This window comes from Lipophrys pholis, assembly GCF_963383615.2.
Source record: "Lipophrys pholis genome assembly, chromosome: 3".
NCBI classification, from domain to species: domain Eukaryota; kingdom Metazoa; phylum Chordata; class Actinopteri; order Blenniiformes; family Blenniidae; genus Lipophrys; species Lipophrys pholis.
The window spans coordinates 25510128-25526659 of record NC_137627.1 but is presented as its reverse complement, the minus strand read 5'-3'; the positions used below and the strand labels follow the sequence as shown (position 1 = coordinate 25526659).

At 43.3% G+C, this 16532-nt stretch overlaps 1 protein-coding gene across 1 annotated transcript in view; it reads right to left on the bottom strand.

Annotated features, from left to right (window-relative positions):
* LOC308106947 (sodium/calcium exchanger 2-like) overlaps positions 1-16532 on the bottom strand; it is a gene marked incomplete at its 3' end in the record, with an annotated part of 182031 nt that overhangs the window by 4717 nt on the left and 160782 nt on the right. The window contains exons 11-14 of the mRNA XM_080458990.1: positions 7876-8249; positions 4759-4862; positions 4530-4547; positions 2797-2921 (exon numbers count right to left, since the gene is read on the bottom strand). Coding sequence (XP_080315116.1) covers positions 2797-2921; positions 4530-4547; positions 4759-4862; positions 7876-8249 — 621 coding nt within the window. The remainder of the gene's footprint in view (positions 1-2796; positions 2922-4529; positions 4548-4758; positions 4863-7875; positions 8250-16532) is intronic.

Below are 16532 nucleotides of genomic sequence, written 5' to 3'. Positions count from 1 at the left end.
CAGTTTGATCCAATCCTGCACCAGGATATTGAGTTTCAGTGATGATGCAGCAGCAGTTTGTTTGTTTACCGCTCCTCTCTTCACTGATTCATTCGCAAACAATCCACAGTCAGATGGCTTTTAATCAGTGAACTTTTATAGTAATTACTGAAAAACTTTTACTTAACTAAAAAGAAAGAAAGAAAGAAAGAAAGAAAGAAAGAAAGAAAGAAAGAAAGAAAGAAAGAAAGAAAGAAAGAAAGAGGACAGTTCCAGTGTTGTTAAACTCCGCCCCCTCCAGGTCAACAGTTTAGATTCTCAGGTTTCAAGAAGGTTGACATATTGGTCTAAACTGCGTTTTATTGTGTTACTTATTAGCTTTAATAATGACCTTTTCCAACCAAAGTTGGGTGACCAAGGAAGTTGGCCGACAAGGTTATGTTTGTTTCTATGTGTGTATGTGTGTATGTGTGTATGTGTGTATGTGTGTATGTGTGTATGTATGTATGTATGTATGTATGTATGTATGTATGTATGTATGTATGTATGTATGTATGTATGTATGTATGTATGTTTTTTACCAACTTTCGTAAAAACTGCTCACTGAAATTGCATGAAATTTTCAGGGATGATCTGTCATCATCCAAAGATTAAGCCATTAGATTTGGGACTTGAACAGCGAATCATTTCAGAATAAATTCCCCCCAAAAACCTCAGCGGATGAGAGAGACACCTCATGGAGGAGAGCAAAGGAGATCAGCGCCTGTTGCCATGGAGACACTCCTTGCTCAGTGTTTCACACAGTGATGTAGCGACCTGACCTACCTAGTTAGCAGTGATATGAGCTAATGGCTATCATGTTTACTATGCTTACGGTTCCACAAACAAAAGTGTCGTTGGCGAAGGTCTGCGCTCTACCGAGTGTAGCTCTAGTTTTAATCATGGCTTTGATCGTCTCAAAGGACCAAATGGAAACAGATCAGGTCTACCTGCACGATGTATGAGAGTTATTTAAAAGAAGTTAATTAAAAGAAGCTAAAAGAGTTAATTCTATTCACTGTTTTAGTTGATATGCATGCATGTGATGTTTGAAATTCTTGTTATTAACTGACTTAAATATAGCAAAATGGTCATTTATCTGCCTCAGCCGATAAAGTAATGAGTTACAGGTGATTGAAAAAAGACTGACTTTGGATTATTTTGACTTTTTCAGTGATTTGGTCCTCCAGCTCTGCCACACTCTTTATTTTAAATATCAACTTTTTGTTTTTTTTGTAAACCATATAGAGTGTAATGTTTTTCACCATGTTCACAAAGAGTTTTAGTTTTTTTTTTTTTCTCTCCTGCTTTCCCGGGATTCAAACACTGGCTCTCGAAAACTAATTAAGATACTTATTACTATTGAGAGTATTTCATTTCATATCAGAACTCAACCAGAAAACAACTGTAACCATATCAACCATATCACCATAACAACTTCAGTACATAGATCAACGTTTTACAATCTTCACTGTCAAATCTTCCCGTCATTCTCATCTTTTAGAACGTGATGATGAGAAATACAACAGCAGCATCCAGCTGTGGTTCTGAGGATGTTAGTTTACTGGAATGAGAGTCACAAGTTTCACCTGGCAGGATGACACAGACTCTACTTTTAAGATATTGTTGAGTTTTTCTGTGTAAAGGTCTTACAGGATCTGTTGTGATTGTTGCTGAATTGACTTTATTTTTTTAGAAGATGATTTGTCACATCCACAGTGAATGCGCAGCAAACTTTAATCTCTGTATTTAACTCAGCTGAGGGATGTTTTCCAATCATTATTGTTTCTATGTGCTTGATAACAACGGAGCCTTATTGCTCCACGTCAGTGTTCCTGATTAGATCAGACAGCTTCCATTTGAATCAGCAGCTGGAGAGAAACATCGTTTTTTAAAAAAGGTTCACAGCACATGAGAGACATTCAGTGTCTCCTTGAATTAAAGTCAGAGTAGGTAATTAAAGCAAACACATTAGAAACAAAGCCCAAAGTGACAGTGGCCTGGAGCAGCAGGTTGAAGCTGCCGGCTAAATTTCAGGCGGCGCAGCTCTGATTTGCTTACGACTGAAGCTGAAGCTCTTTTCACACAGTGTGTCTGTCCTGCAGGCGCTCCAACAGGAAGCAGCAGGACAAAGCTGAAGGACGCCGTGCGAGTCTCCAGTGAGCGGCTCTGTCAGGACTCCTGCACCTTTAATCACTCGTAGTTGTGTTGACCACAGTGAGTAAAGATGCATCATGTAACCGAGTACAGTTACTTTATTGTTGTTGCCTCTCCAGCCATGAAATGATAGAAACTGCTCTGCTGTTGAGTTTGAGGGGAAATGTTTAGTTATCATTGGATCAGGACAGGACTCACAGACTGGAGATCAATTCTGGACAGAAAGAGTCTCTGGTGTTGAACTGCTGATTTTCTTTCGTAAAACAGATCAAATTTATTCACACTGCCGTAAGATTATCCACTCTCTCACTTCTTTTTATTGTTTTTAATTAAAATGAAATGGTGTGGTTGCGCAATAAACTTTAAAGCTGCAGTGGGCTTCGTTCAACACTTTCTATTTAGAGGTCATAAAAACAGGAGTAATAAAGAGAATAAAATAAATCTCTTATGTGAAGCTGCAGTTTTCTTTTTCCTGTACATCAGTGGTTCCCAAACCTTTTTGCATTGGAGGAGCCCCCCTAATTACCTCTGGGAAACACTGCTGGACACCCCCACTGACAACCTGATCCCTGCTGTATAAACACTGATATGGAGGTTCATCAAAAGAACATAAAGAGACACCTTGAACTCGTACGACTCTTCGATGACGACCTCCAGTCGGCTGTGCTCTCCCAGGATGGGCTTCCCCATCTCCGCGATCCTCCGGGCCTCCTCCTCCTCTGTGCTCATCTGCCCCTCGGCCCCCTCTGTGGGCACAGGAAGGAAGCAGGAAGTAACAACCTTAACAGAGTACCTCCTTTTCCCCGTCTCGTCTTGTTCTTTTCCATCTGAAAATGATTGTGTTTTGTTCAGTATTGATCACGCGCTCTGCACTCAAATTACGACTGAGATTGGTTTTGTGGAGAGGTTACACTGAGGTTTTTATAAGTAAAAAGAACAAGAGGAAAATATCACGGGGCGACAAAGTTACACTGAGCTGCTTTAGCCTGGCGACGCTTCAGTAGAAAGAAGCTGATTTTAAGGCTCTGCTGTGACAGGAAGCAGCCATTGCAAAAAGGTCATGATGTAGTAAAATGTGCACGTTCATCAGAAAAACAATCAACATCTGAATCAGACCACGTGTTCGTCTTCTGAGATGGTCGACCGCCTGGCCCGGTCACCTCTGCTCATGTTTCCCACAGACCAGGAACTCTTCACAGTCCTTCATCAAACTGGTTTCAAATCATTAATCCGGTCTGTTTTTCTTCTTCTCAGATCAACTTTGGGACAAACTGTTGACTTGTTGTCTAATAATCCCACTAACAGAGTGTATCGCACACACACACTTCAGTCAGCTGAATAAGGAGTGCAGCACATTTAAATTGAACAGCAGGGGGCGCTGATTCTCCACTCATGTGGCCTCAGACTTCAGCCAGAGAATTGAAAGAGTTCCAGACGTTTCTGTTGGTTTCAATCACATGAATGGAAACAACTTTATTCATTTATGAGAAGTTGAAGTCGAGGTTACCATGAAACCCCGAGGAGCGACGACGAGCTGCTTCAATGCCTCACAGCAGAGGGGAATCATGCTGAATAATCTCCAGTTCAAATCACAAACATTATGTGAGTGGAAGATGAAAGAAGTGATGAAGACAGTGAATCAGGATGTTTTCTCTCAGTCCTTCATGTTAATCTTCTGACTGCTGCACTAAAATGCAGCATCACACATTCAAAGGCTTTTTTTTTCTTCTTCTTCTTCTTTTCCCGCCTGGACTGCAGCACAGCGAGCTGAACGAAGCAGTCGGGACAAATTCATCATCTCCCTGACTGTGTGGCTGCATGGATCCTGAAAAGCTGCTTTCAAACAGCAGATTTCGATTTAGAGCTGAAAGGTTGAAGCTGACGAGGAAAAATGAATCAACTGTTCCGATCCCTGAATAACTACACCACGTTTCAATAAAAAATACTAAACAAAATATATTTGGGTTTTGGGTTGATGACTAACAGGACTGGAGCTGAAAACGTTGGAATTCTAAGATGAGTCTTTCATTTCAATAATGAGCTGAGTCAGCGCATGAAAACCTGCAGCCTCCGACAGATGTAGAGTTTGTTTGTTTGTCTCCTTATTTTCCACATCCTCTTCTAAGATACAGATACTTGTGTAAACATTCAGCCATTATTGATGTAATCTGATTACTCTTAAATGCTTCACTTTCTGCAGCTTCAGTGTAGAAAACTGTTTGGAACCTTTCACTGTAGCTCTGACTCATCCTCACGGGGGTTAAAATAAGGAAGGAGCCAGAAAAAGTAGATATTTGTTTGCTGACAAATGAAACCAGAGTTCGACTTGTGATGAAGCAGAGAATCAGTCTTACCTTGGTTGAGCAGCAGAGCTGGAAAGAAAAAGATCAGCAGTCAGTAAAATGGAGATTCAAATAAGAACAAACACACAGATTTGGACTTCAGGTTGGTCCTTCCACACTTTCTGACCTCCACTGGATGCTGTGTGTGTGTGTGTGTGTGTGTGTGTGTGTGTGTGTGTGTGTGTGTGTGTGTGTGTGTGTGTGTGTGTGTGTGTGTGTGTGTGTGTGTGTGTGTGTGTACCTGAGATTCCTCTCTTCAGCCAGCGAGGCTCCTCCAACACGATGAAGAAGTTTTCATGTTTCTCATATTCTTCGTCATCAATTATTCTCACCTGGAGAGTTTGACTGGACACACACACACACACACACACACACACACACACACACACACACACACACACACACACACACACACACACACACACACACACACAGAGTCAGATTCATAATGAAGTCAAGCATTTCATCAATCTGCAGTTCGGCGCCCGCGGGGCCGTCAGCAGGTCGTCTATGTGATCGACATGCAGGAGATGGAGACCCGGCACACACACACACACACACACACACACACACACACACACACACACACACACACACACACACACACACACACACACACACACACACACTAACGCTGCCCACTTGGTGGTCTCCCTCCTGTTGACTCTGATCACACAGCTGCAGTGTAAATTAAAGCAGCAGGAGGAAAAAGGACACTGGATCGATCATCGGTCAAAGGTCAGAGCCGAGAGAGAAAATCCAAATGAGGATAATAAACAGAAGAACACTGACGCCTTGATGGATGACTTGTGTTTCTAGTTGAATCTTCAATGACCAACGTATAAATGAGCTTATTTTCCACTACAGTGATGGAGTCTTCTATTGATCTAAGATGCAGCGGTGGCCCAGGTGGAGGAAAAAATCATCCTCCACTTACAAGGTTGTGAGGTTTGCTTTTCAGAAATAAAAATAAAAAGCGATGGTGGAGCCGTCTACAAACCTCCACCACAGAGCCACGCACCCCGGAGAGTTCAAATGAAATAGAGGGTCAGGTGTAAATCACATGGGGTTCAAAGTAGATACTAACCCTGTTGATTATATTAGCCCCATGTGCTGACGACAACACAGGAACACAATCATAATCTCACGTTTTGGGGTGCGCCCTCTTGTGGGTGATTCAAACTCCAGATTTTCAGGCAAATTTCAACTGAGGTCCAACACCGACATACATGTTTTGATAACTGTGATTTCTGGGTGGTGACTCCTTTAATTCAGTCAGGGTGTCAGTGTGCTGGAACCGATCCCAACAGGGTACACCGGCACAGGTGAGAACAAGGCACCACACCCGGACTCAAACCGGGGACAAAATCAGATAAATAAGTACACTGAAACTGCTACTTAAGAAATGATTCAGTATAACTGCAGCTACAATAATAAGGTTGACTTAAGGTCAAGGTTGACTTTGTGTTTGTTAAACTCTGCCAAACACCACCAGGGTCCTGACAGACGAGCGAGATGAGGAAGTGAAGGTGAAACAGGATGACAGGACATGTTAGTGTCTCAGAGAACTGAACTGTCACAGACTGAAGCTCAATGAAGGCAAAAAAATCCACAGTGACACCAGACAGAGCCTGAGAGGAAGAGGTGGGGGTGGGGGTGGGGGGGGGGGGTGGAGGATGGAGGAGGGAGGAGGAAGGAAGGGGAGAGCAAAGCGGGGGTCAGAGTGGTTAAGGAGGGACGAGTGTGCAGGGAAGGCTACAGGTGTGTTGAACTGACTGGCTGATCTGAGAGCCGATACAAGAGGGAGACAGAGGTGAGGGGGTGAGGGGGAAGAAAGAGGGCTGACGGAGTGTGTGTGTGTGTGTGTGTGTGTGTGGGGGGGGGGGGGGGGTGGGGGGGGGGGGGGGGGGTGGAGCTGAATCAGGAGGAGGTGAGGTGAATTCACATCTCTCAATCATTGCAAATTAATTCTTTTAAACTCAGAGGATTGCTTTACTTCATGGGCACAAAAGGAATTATTTAAACTTTGAAAGAGTGTGGCTCCTCGTTGGGTCTAAAGGAACAGAGTGTTAAAGTCTGGCAGTGACAGATTATTTATTCCCTCACTTTTTAGCTGATTAACAGCAGCAGGAGGCCGCAGGGCCGTGAAATATTCATCATTTTAAACAAACAAGCAAGGCGTCTTTCATCACAACAGAGTCTGAATTAGTGAGATAAAGCAATCAGTTTGTTGGCCGTCCAAATATAATTTATTCTGTTTCTGACATTTCACCTTGTGAAACCATCAGCAGAGAAAAAACAAACGATGTTGTTCAGTTATGGAACAAAAACTGATCTGCAGCGTCTGTGTGGCGATTTTAAGCCTAAAGAACAAGGTGAGTGTGTGTGTGTGTGTGTGTGTGTGTGTGTGTGTGTGTGTGTGTGTGTGTGTGTGTGTGTGTGTGTGTGTGTGTGTGTGTGTGTGTGTGTGTGTGTGTTTAGCATTAGTGTGTGCTGTCTGCATGTTGGTAGTAACTAGTAACTGTAATCTACTTTGACTAACTTGAACAACACTGATCATGAGTCTCTGGCTCCAGGTGACAGTGACGGTGATGATGATGATGATGATGATGATGATGATGATGATGATCCTTCCCCTAAATAGTGGTTCGCTTCCCTAATGACTGCAAGTTGGTAGTTTATCCAGATGATGAGCATCTTCCTCACTAACATCCAGATGATAGAGCATCTTCCTCCTCTAACATCCAGATGATAGAGCATCTTCCTCCTCCAACATCCAGATGATAGAGCATCTTCCTCCTCCAACATCCAGATGATAGAGCATCCTCCTCACTAACATCCAGATGATAGAGCATCCTCCTCACTAACATCCAGATTATAGAGCATCTTCCTCACTAACATCCAGATGATAGAGCATCTTCAGCTGAACTGAATGAGACTGAGCACTACAATATTACAGCTATGTGAACATTATTAAGACAGGAAACACTGTTTGAAATCATTGCAAGGAACACAGGAGTTACTTCAACAAGTAACTAGTTACTTTGACAGGTAATCAACTACTAGTTTTCCGAGGATTTCACAGAGTTGGTGTTCATGCTGGCTTGTTTTACATCATCTCTTCATTTAGCTGCTCAATGTCTCAATTTTTCACTTTCTTTGTGCGACTGCCAAGTTTGTTTGTGCAACATTTCTCCTGTTAGTATTTATTGTAAAGTATTTATTAGAAGATATTAGAGTCCGTCTGTTAGGAGTTACTACGCTGAGGTGACGTCTTGTTCCTCTTAGTGATGTTTTGTTGTCAGTCCACTGAACAGAGAACACGAGAACTAGAAGTGAAAAGATGTATGGGACTCACGCCGTCTGGTCGTTGGTGAACTCCAGCTCGCCCCGGGCGTCTTCGTAGTCCTCCCCGGCCTTGGCGGTCCCGGACTCGGTGTGATACGGCAGGATGACGGTGCCGCGGGCGCCCGAGTTACGCACCACCGTCACCTCCATGGTGCCTACGCTCTCGCTCACGCGCATCATGCGCTCGCTGAACGTGAAGATGCCGGCGTGGTCGTCGTCCAAGATGGTCACCGTGGCAACAAGGGGCTCCACCAAGCGAGCCTTGGGGGCGGCGCCCACCTCGTCGCTCTCAAACATGCCCTCAGCATCGCCGACACGCAGATTCAGCAAACGCACGAAGAAATGCTCGTCCTCCTCAAATATGTCGTCATCAATTATTCCGACCTGGAGAGAGAGAGAGAGAGAGAGAGAGAGAGAGAGAGAGTGAGAGAGAGAGAGAGAGAGAGGTTAATCAGACATGAGGTAACTTTCATCTCACACTCATACATGACATGACTTTTATATGTGAACATCATAGAAAGTTCTGGATGTCACATGTAGAATCAGAAAATGAGCCAAACTTCAAATGAAATCACCAAAATGGAGCAGAAACAGGCGGTTGTAATGTAACGGCTGATCACTTTGGGGGGTGTATGGAAGCAAAGCCACACTGAGTACAAAAGTGTTACATAGTCAGAGAGAGGGAGAAGTTATTACCACCACAGGTTCATATAACAGGTTAACTCCGCTCGCTGCTGCTGCTGCTGCTGCTGCTGCTGCTGCTGCTGCTGCTGCTGCTGCTGCTGCTGCAGACACTGTGGATTCATGTGAAACTGGTTAAACAGCAGCGAGCTGAGCGGCCGTGTGCAGGACCAGCCAGAAGCTGCTGAAGTGCTGAGCTTCTGTGGGCCATCAGTCATATCTGCGCAGTAAAGAGTGGCCGCAGAGCAGATGCTCTCAGTCCAATGTCTGGAGGCAGAGCAGCTCCAGCAGCACTCACAGCTGGCAGTTACATGGCCTTTTAAAAGAGACGCCAGCAATCCTCCAATAACCTGTCACCTGTGTCGTTCCTCCATCTGGACATCTACGTGTTTCATAACTGAACTTCTGTTCTGTAAGTTTCTCAAAACATTACAAATTACAAGTTGCCCCAGTTTAGACATGCAGTACCAGTTTGTACCATGAGATGGTGTAATGAGTCACTTAAGTTGAACCTGATCTACACTTGAATTCTCCAGCCACACAAAAGTACGTGTCTAATGAGGCCAAATTAAACCTTAAAGGTCAAGACATGTGTTGGTTAATCATTTATTCATTTGTTCTTGTGGAGAGAACCTACACAGATCAGGAAGAAGAAGTACTGAGCACTCCATTACAGCGCGGCCCTCGGTTAATCATTCTTTATTCCAATCCCGCCACAATATTAATGTGATTCATTATTCAGATTGCTCTCGGTGCAGAAGCAGCGCTCTGAAAGAGGAATGGTTATAACGTGAGCTGCACTTTGATGGGATGGTCTGAATTTAAAATGAAGATGCATCCAGCCCAGCTCTCCTCTCAGTATCACAAGAGAAATGTAAGAATCTGTTTTCTCCTCTGGACAATGCCAAAGCAGAGGCTTCAGTTACAAACTCAGAGTTGTGGTTATCATCCCGTCGTGCCACAGCACATCAACTGACAAGCGACTTCTCCCAAATCACATCAGGTCTGCAGTGTAATCCAGTGACTCCTCCCACGTGGCTCTGGCTGTGGTCCAGACACAAGAAACCAGAGGAGGGAAAAGACGCTCACTCCAAGACCCATGGTGATGTTTCTTTAAGTACTCGCTTCAGATCGAGGACAAACAACAAAATAACAATTTCTTTTCTGCTCCTTGTGAACACTTAAATTCTCCAACTTGTGTCCTTCTAATTGAAATCTGAAGCGGCTCAGTGTGACTCTGAAACTTAGATTCTGAACAGATGGGCACTGAAAGAGTACGATGAGTGTCCTGGAATGATGGTTAATCTGAGAGCTGCTTTGTTGCTCTGCACTGGTTGCTGCACAATGTGATGTGGAAATTATCTGCACTTGTCAAGACAAACTGAGAAACTGGGTCATCCATTAGGCCTCCTTTACATAACAACGTTTTCAAGTGAAAACAGAAAACTGTTTTTTTGAAAAAAGCTCAGACTCTGTGTCAATGGAAATGGAGGAAGATGCTGCTTCTGGTGCTGGTCACCACGGCTGTAGTAAACAGTTGTTCTGCACATGCTCAGTAGCTGGACAATAAGAACAATGCTTCCTCCAGAGTGTCTTGACTCTCAGTCTGTCTTCTCCTGGGAGTTCGACTTCAACTTAAAGGGGACATATCATGCTAAATCCACTTTTTTAGCCCTTAAATACATTTTGTTGTATATTTAGAGTGTTTAGAAGTACAGAAAAGTTCAAAGTAGTCTCTTCAGGTGCTCCGTTGATATCTTTATATTCTGTTTTGGTCATATTTTGCGATCGGTTTCGATTTTTCTATTCTCTATTACGTTTTTTGAACAATGACGTCACAGTATTCTCAGCGGAACTGCCAAATTAGGACATCGACATTTTGAGCAATCCGCCATTTTTGTTTCTCGCTGCGATTTTGTAGTCCAACCTAAGTTACGAGAGGATAAGTCGAAATGTTCGGTTGTTGGATGTAGTAACCCACAAGCTTCGTTACACCGTCTCCCAGCATCAGAACCTTTTCGAAGTGCCTGGTTGAGTTTTATTTTTCACAGAAATGTACCCACATCTGTGGGTAAGGTCATTTTTGTGTGCGCGAATCACTTTAAGGACGACTGCTTCAATAACCTCCGCCAGTATAAAGAAGGATTTGCCGAAAGACTTCGTCTGATTGAGCGGTCAGTTCCTTCTATCTATGGAGACGACGAACAGAGCACTTCGGTAAGCTGTATATAACGCTAAAAAGTGTGATGATAAGACGTCCCTGTCATTGTTTTGTTAGCATTAGCAGTTGCACCGTCTTCATATGTTAGCGCTGTGTGCTCGTTTTAGATTATAATGTAACTTCTGTGTTAAATAGTCGTTGTAATACAGGCAGTATTGTAGTAGTGGGCATGGATGGAGAAGTTAGTGTAAATATAGTAACACACCATTGCGTTACATCTATATGAAGACGTTGTTCTGTAGGTGCATCATCGCCATTTTCATCTCGCTCCGCCGGGTCCGACTCTGGCTCCAACATGTATGGCTGGATGGACAAATCTTCCGTTGTTGACATTTTGTAAATAATGTGTGAATATAAAGTTTCTGCGCCGCTAGATACAATTGTATCTGTTCTATCAAACTACAAAGATGGCCGAACAGGGTGACGTTGAACCGAGTATCACCTCTGCAACCTGGAGAGGAGGCAGGGTATGAAGTGTCTCATTTGCATTTGAAGAGACCACCCCAAAACGAGTTGCTCTCAGAAGCGCATCAGAAAAGGGGTTGAAAAGGGGCCTGTGGAGCTCTAATAATGAGGAATTCAGACCCAAGCATTGCAGTTTCGCGTTGTATAGACCACAACTGTATGATTTATATGTAAAAAGGAAGGATTTAAAAGCATGATATGTCTCCTTTAAAGCCACTTCACATGTGTGTTGGGCTGAAGATTCCATTGAACTCCTCCAAGCATTTTCTGTGACAAAGGAGAGACACCAGGGACAATGAACAGGCCATAAAACAGCAGGGAAGAGGCCAAAGACCCCAGGAAGTCTCCAAACCCTAGGTTGGCAACCAATGATAATGGTCGACCGGACACCACAGGGGTCCAAAAGCCACCGAGAGGGACACACGTCTCTGCAGCCTAGGGACGGTAAAGAGAGCACCAAGTAGGTCCAAGGAGGACGAGCAGGACACAGTTTGGACTACTTTTTCTCTTTTCCCTTTTTCCTGTTTTTGGGGGATTCTGAAGACCCCCCCCCCCCCCCCCCCCCCCCCCGCGCTTCAGCTGCCTCGCTGTCCACTCCTGCAGCTGAAGCCAGGCCTCTGAATTCAGACCTCGGAATTCAGACCCGGTAACAACCAGTTACCGCAGCCTCACAGAACCGCACAGGACCACGGACGGTGCGGTCCAACACAGCACAACCGGACAGTAAGAACTTTGTCTGGGCAGAAATTGTTAAATTAGCGTGAAGCTAACATGCAATGTGTTTCAATGTGCTGCTGATGAGGCCGTCGCGGCCCATATGTTTGTGTACGCGCGTTCACGCGCACCAACCAAGTCCAGGACTCGGGTTTTCCACCTCAGAACCAGAAGTCTAAGTGAGCTCCAGTCCACTGGAATCTCTGTGTGGAGAACCGGGTTGCAGAATCCAACCTTGCCAGAATTCTCTGTCTTTTTCTTCTCTCCCCCCTTTCTCATCTCCCCCTTTTTCACTAACCCGAGTCTGCGCTTCCCTTGGGCTCGTGTTATCTGATCATATAAGCTCACAGACACACACAGCTACATGTAGCACCCAACTGCTATCTGATGCTGCAAGACCACCTCTGCCTCGATCACCAGAGTTCTAACTGCATGTCCCGACATCCACTTAGAACTCCGGCACTCAGAACCGGGCCTACGGAATCGCCCGTTCATTTACAATAGGTGAGCCCTCGTGCATGCGCGTGCGACGGACGTCTTCTTTATCTGGCCGCTAAGCAACCGCCGCGTCCTCAGAAAGAGCGGGTTAAACACCTCTAGTGGTCGCGTGGGTCATCGCAACCTCTCTCGACGTCCACCTGGTGGACGCATCAAGTCATTGCGCTCTCCCTCTGCGCGACGCCGCACGCCCCTAGTGGTTGTCACGGTCACCACAATGACCTGCCAACGTCTGCCTCCACCTGGTGGACGTTCGGGGTCATTACGCCCATCACCCTCATCACTCCAGACCACACACACACACACACACACACACACACACACACACACACACACACACACACACACACACACACACACACACACACACAAACACACACACACACACACACACACACTCTTTGTACATAGTGTTTGCTGTTTAATAGATTAGATCTCCGTGTTAGATGTCGTTTGATACTTAAGTGTGTTGATTTATGAAATGATTTCTGAATTATTTCTGAATTAATACATTTTTGTTAATAAATGCCTGTTCGCTGAATTGAGCGATTCTTGGTGATTATTGTGTATTTATTGTTGACAATTCACTGGTTTGTAACAGTCTGTGCTCGGATCTCACACCTTCCCTTTTATTTAAGACTGTTATATTTTTACACAGAAATATTAACTAACTTAAATAAACCTTTTACATACGAGACTGATATTTTGGTAATTAGCTATTTCCAGTTTATCTGGTGGTGCCCCAATTTATTATTAATGGATAAATAACAAATTTATTCAAATAATAATTTTTCATTAATAAATAATTTTTGATAATTTATTAACTTTTAACTAATTACTCAATTACTTTAGGAGTTGTTAATGAGTAAATGACCGTTTACTTCCATTAATAATTTTCAATTTTTCATAAATTACTTCCAGTGATTTATTACTTTCAGTAATCTATTACTTACAGTAATTTAATGCGAATAACCAACCATGAATCCCAACATGTGCTTCAGAAACACTTTAGTGTGATCTGATCCCCGGTTACTCTCAGCAGGCAGTGACTCGCTCTCATGCACAGGAATCAGGTCCCATTAGGATTACACTGTTTTCTAGAGCTGAGAAATCTTTGAGCTTGTTTCCTCCTGAAATTATGACCTAAATCAGCTCGGTGTCACATTATATCCTCTGATATTTAAGAATATGTAGACCAACCACACAATATAGCTGTACACTGAACCTCGGGGGTTCAAGGGCCTTTTCATGATATTTCCTGACATATTTCAGACACATATATAAATCAAATCCATTATTTCCAACAACAGTGTATTTGCATATCATTCTATTAAAGTGGATCACAGTCTGTGGATCTCTAATCATGTTGAAACATTTAAGAAATGGCTCATAATGAACTTCTGTCACTCTGAATGAGGTTACAAAGCGACAATGACTTTATTAGATGCACTGAGGTGAAATAACAGACGGCAGTAACCCTCCGATGCTTTTTCAAATTACACAGCAGCACTTTTATAATAAGTGTCTGATGTCTGCTGCTGACGGAGGACGGCCATGTCTGCTTAGGATGCAGAGCAGGGCTTCACTGGCTTCACTCGGTGTGCGGCCACTGTTAATTTAATATTCCTTTCAGGCTCAACTGAAAAAAAGAAAAAGAGATTCACACATTTTGAATTCTCTTACATGATATTGGAGCTATTAGTTCAACAGTTAGAACCTGATTCACTAACATTTTGCATAAAGACGACAAAATTGCATGTTGACACAGAATATACGGTGCCTTTGGTGTGTGTGTGTGTATGTTTTATATTTTAGCAACACTTAATTCAATATGTGCTGCTGCTATTTCTTTTTTCTGCTGCTATTCTTCAAAATGTCAAAGTCCTTAACTTCTGTATAGTTTGTTGTTCTTTTGCTTATCTATGTATTTGTTTGTTTAGTTCACGTTTATGCCTGAAAAGTGCTGCTCAGGCTCATCTTGTTGGAAGGCGACTGGATCGGTGCGGTAACTGTAACTGTTATACATTATTGTCGTGGTTACGGCAGCCCGGCCTGTTTCTGATAAAGGCTGCAGGGATTCCAAATCTCTTCCCTGCTGCAAGAACAAAATCTGTTGTGACACTGAAAGGTTCTCAAGCACACACTTGTGCTACGACAGCAGGCTACAAATGTTGATTCAGTAAATCTCAAAAAGCTTCTGTCAACATCAATATACTTACTTAAGATGTCTCGTGTACTTCATTTTAATTCTAAACATATTGAAATATGTTTGGGTGTCCAGTTTTCAGTTAATTCATCGCTGTTTGAAGTGACTTTTCCAAGGTCTGTCAGACGTCATTGTGTTTTCTGACGGTGCCCAGGAGATATAATGACAATTCACTGGAATATATTGAAGGTTTTAGCTCCTGGGTGAATAATAGTGATGCTATTTGGTTGATAAACAGAGCTACGGTGTGGTAATGAACAGTCCACCTGTTATAACTGAAGTATTGCAGTGATTGAAACACTTCCACACTTGTTGCTTGTGTTTGTCACAGTTTTTCTTTTCATTCTAACAGAAAGTGCAGATGAAGTGTCTGATTGTCTGTGTGAGTCCTGTGAGTCAATGTGAGGAGAAAGGAGGCGGCGGAGGCCGAGAGGACAGTCACTGTGATCCAAACGGCTGATGAGCGAGGCGTTCAGGTGTAATTGGATTCCGCGCTGCTCATTTCTACCCGATGCAGTGATCAATGAAATCTGTTGGAACGGATGAGTGTGACCTTTGTAACACACTCATTCAGCGCCTCTGTGAACACACACACACACACACACACACACACACACACACACACACACACACACACACACACACACACACACACACACACACACACTGAAGAGGAGGGTTCAAAACATCTATTTTTCTAAATGTTCTCGTCACTTTTATTTGGTTCTCCAGGCTGTTGCATCATTCTGCTCTCATCCAGACATTTCTTTTGATCCTCCACCAGCAGACCTTTGAATCTTTGCAGAGATTATCTGGCTTACAGCAAGCAGTCACATTTTACTTAGATTCAAACAGTGAAGTGAGGAAAATGGAAATATTCTGTTTCCTTTAAAAAAAAAAAAAAGGTGTCTGTATTTAAATGAAGGTTTCATGTGTGTTAAGACAGTTTACACAAGATCAATCAGCTGGTGAATGTTATGGAGTTGAAAGTATTTGTGGAGGAACTTTTTTAATGGATGACGACCAGTCACAATGTTTGAAGTGCAACACAGAAAATATTTCATATTAAAGTCTGTTAACAAAAGTCCTGAGGAGCCAGTTGAGGAAATGCCTCTCACCAGAACAGATGCCATCAGAAACAATGCAAGCATTTTCAGAAGAACCCACAGCACACACAGATCTTCGTCAGTCTGTGCTAGTTAGAGATCAGGAGTGACACGTTTGTGTGTGCAAAGTCATGGTTGTTCCATCTCCCATATGTTTCTTTCTGCATCATGTTGGAAATATGATATTTTTTATTTCTGTGTGTTTCATAGTTACAGCACTGGAAGGAAAATTCCCGATTGTAAATATCAGAATTGTATAATTCTGTATCGAGACGATTAAAGTTATTTCTAAATTGATTAACAATCTTAAAGATACATATATTCGGCCATGGTTTGTTATATTTTTTAAGATATTTCAGATCCCAGACAGTTTTTGTGATTCTGACATGAACAGATTTAGTTTCAGCCTCTTCTGTCTTCTTATTTGCAGTCTGACGCCTTGCAGCCATAATTTCTGTCCTACTTACATCCCGGCATCTTCCTCCTGCCGGGATCTCATGGTGTTCCTCATCCTCCCTCCCCTCACTTTGATCACCTGATAACAGCCTTGCTTTGGCACCATGTGTCTGCACCGCCACCGAGGAAAACCCAGCCCACGGGCTCCTCCTGCACCAAACCTGGCAACCGGGTGACTTACCGGGTCTTGTTTTTCCAATCCACTGGTCTAAAGTGACAGAGCTCTTGTGTTATAATGAAAGTGTTCAGCCAGCTATTCAATTTTCTAACTGGGTCCATTAAAGTTTCATTATCAGCTCCAAAAATCCTGAATGAATATT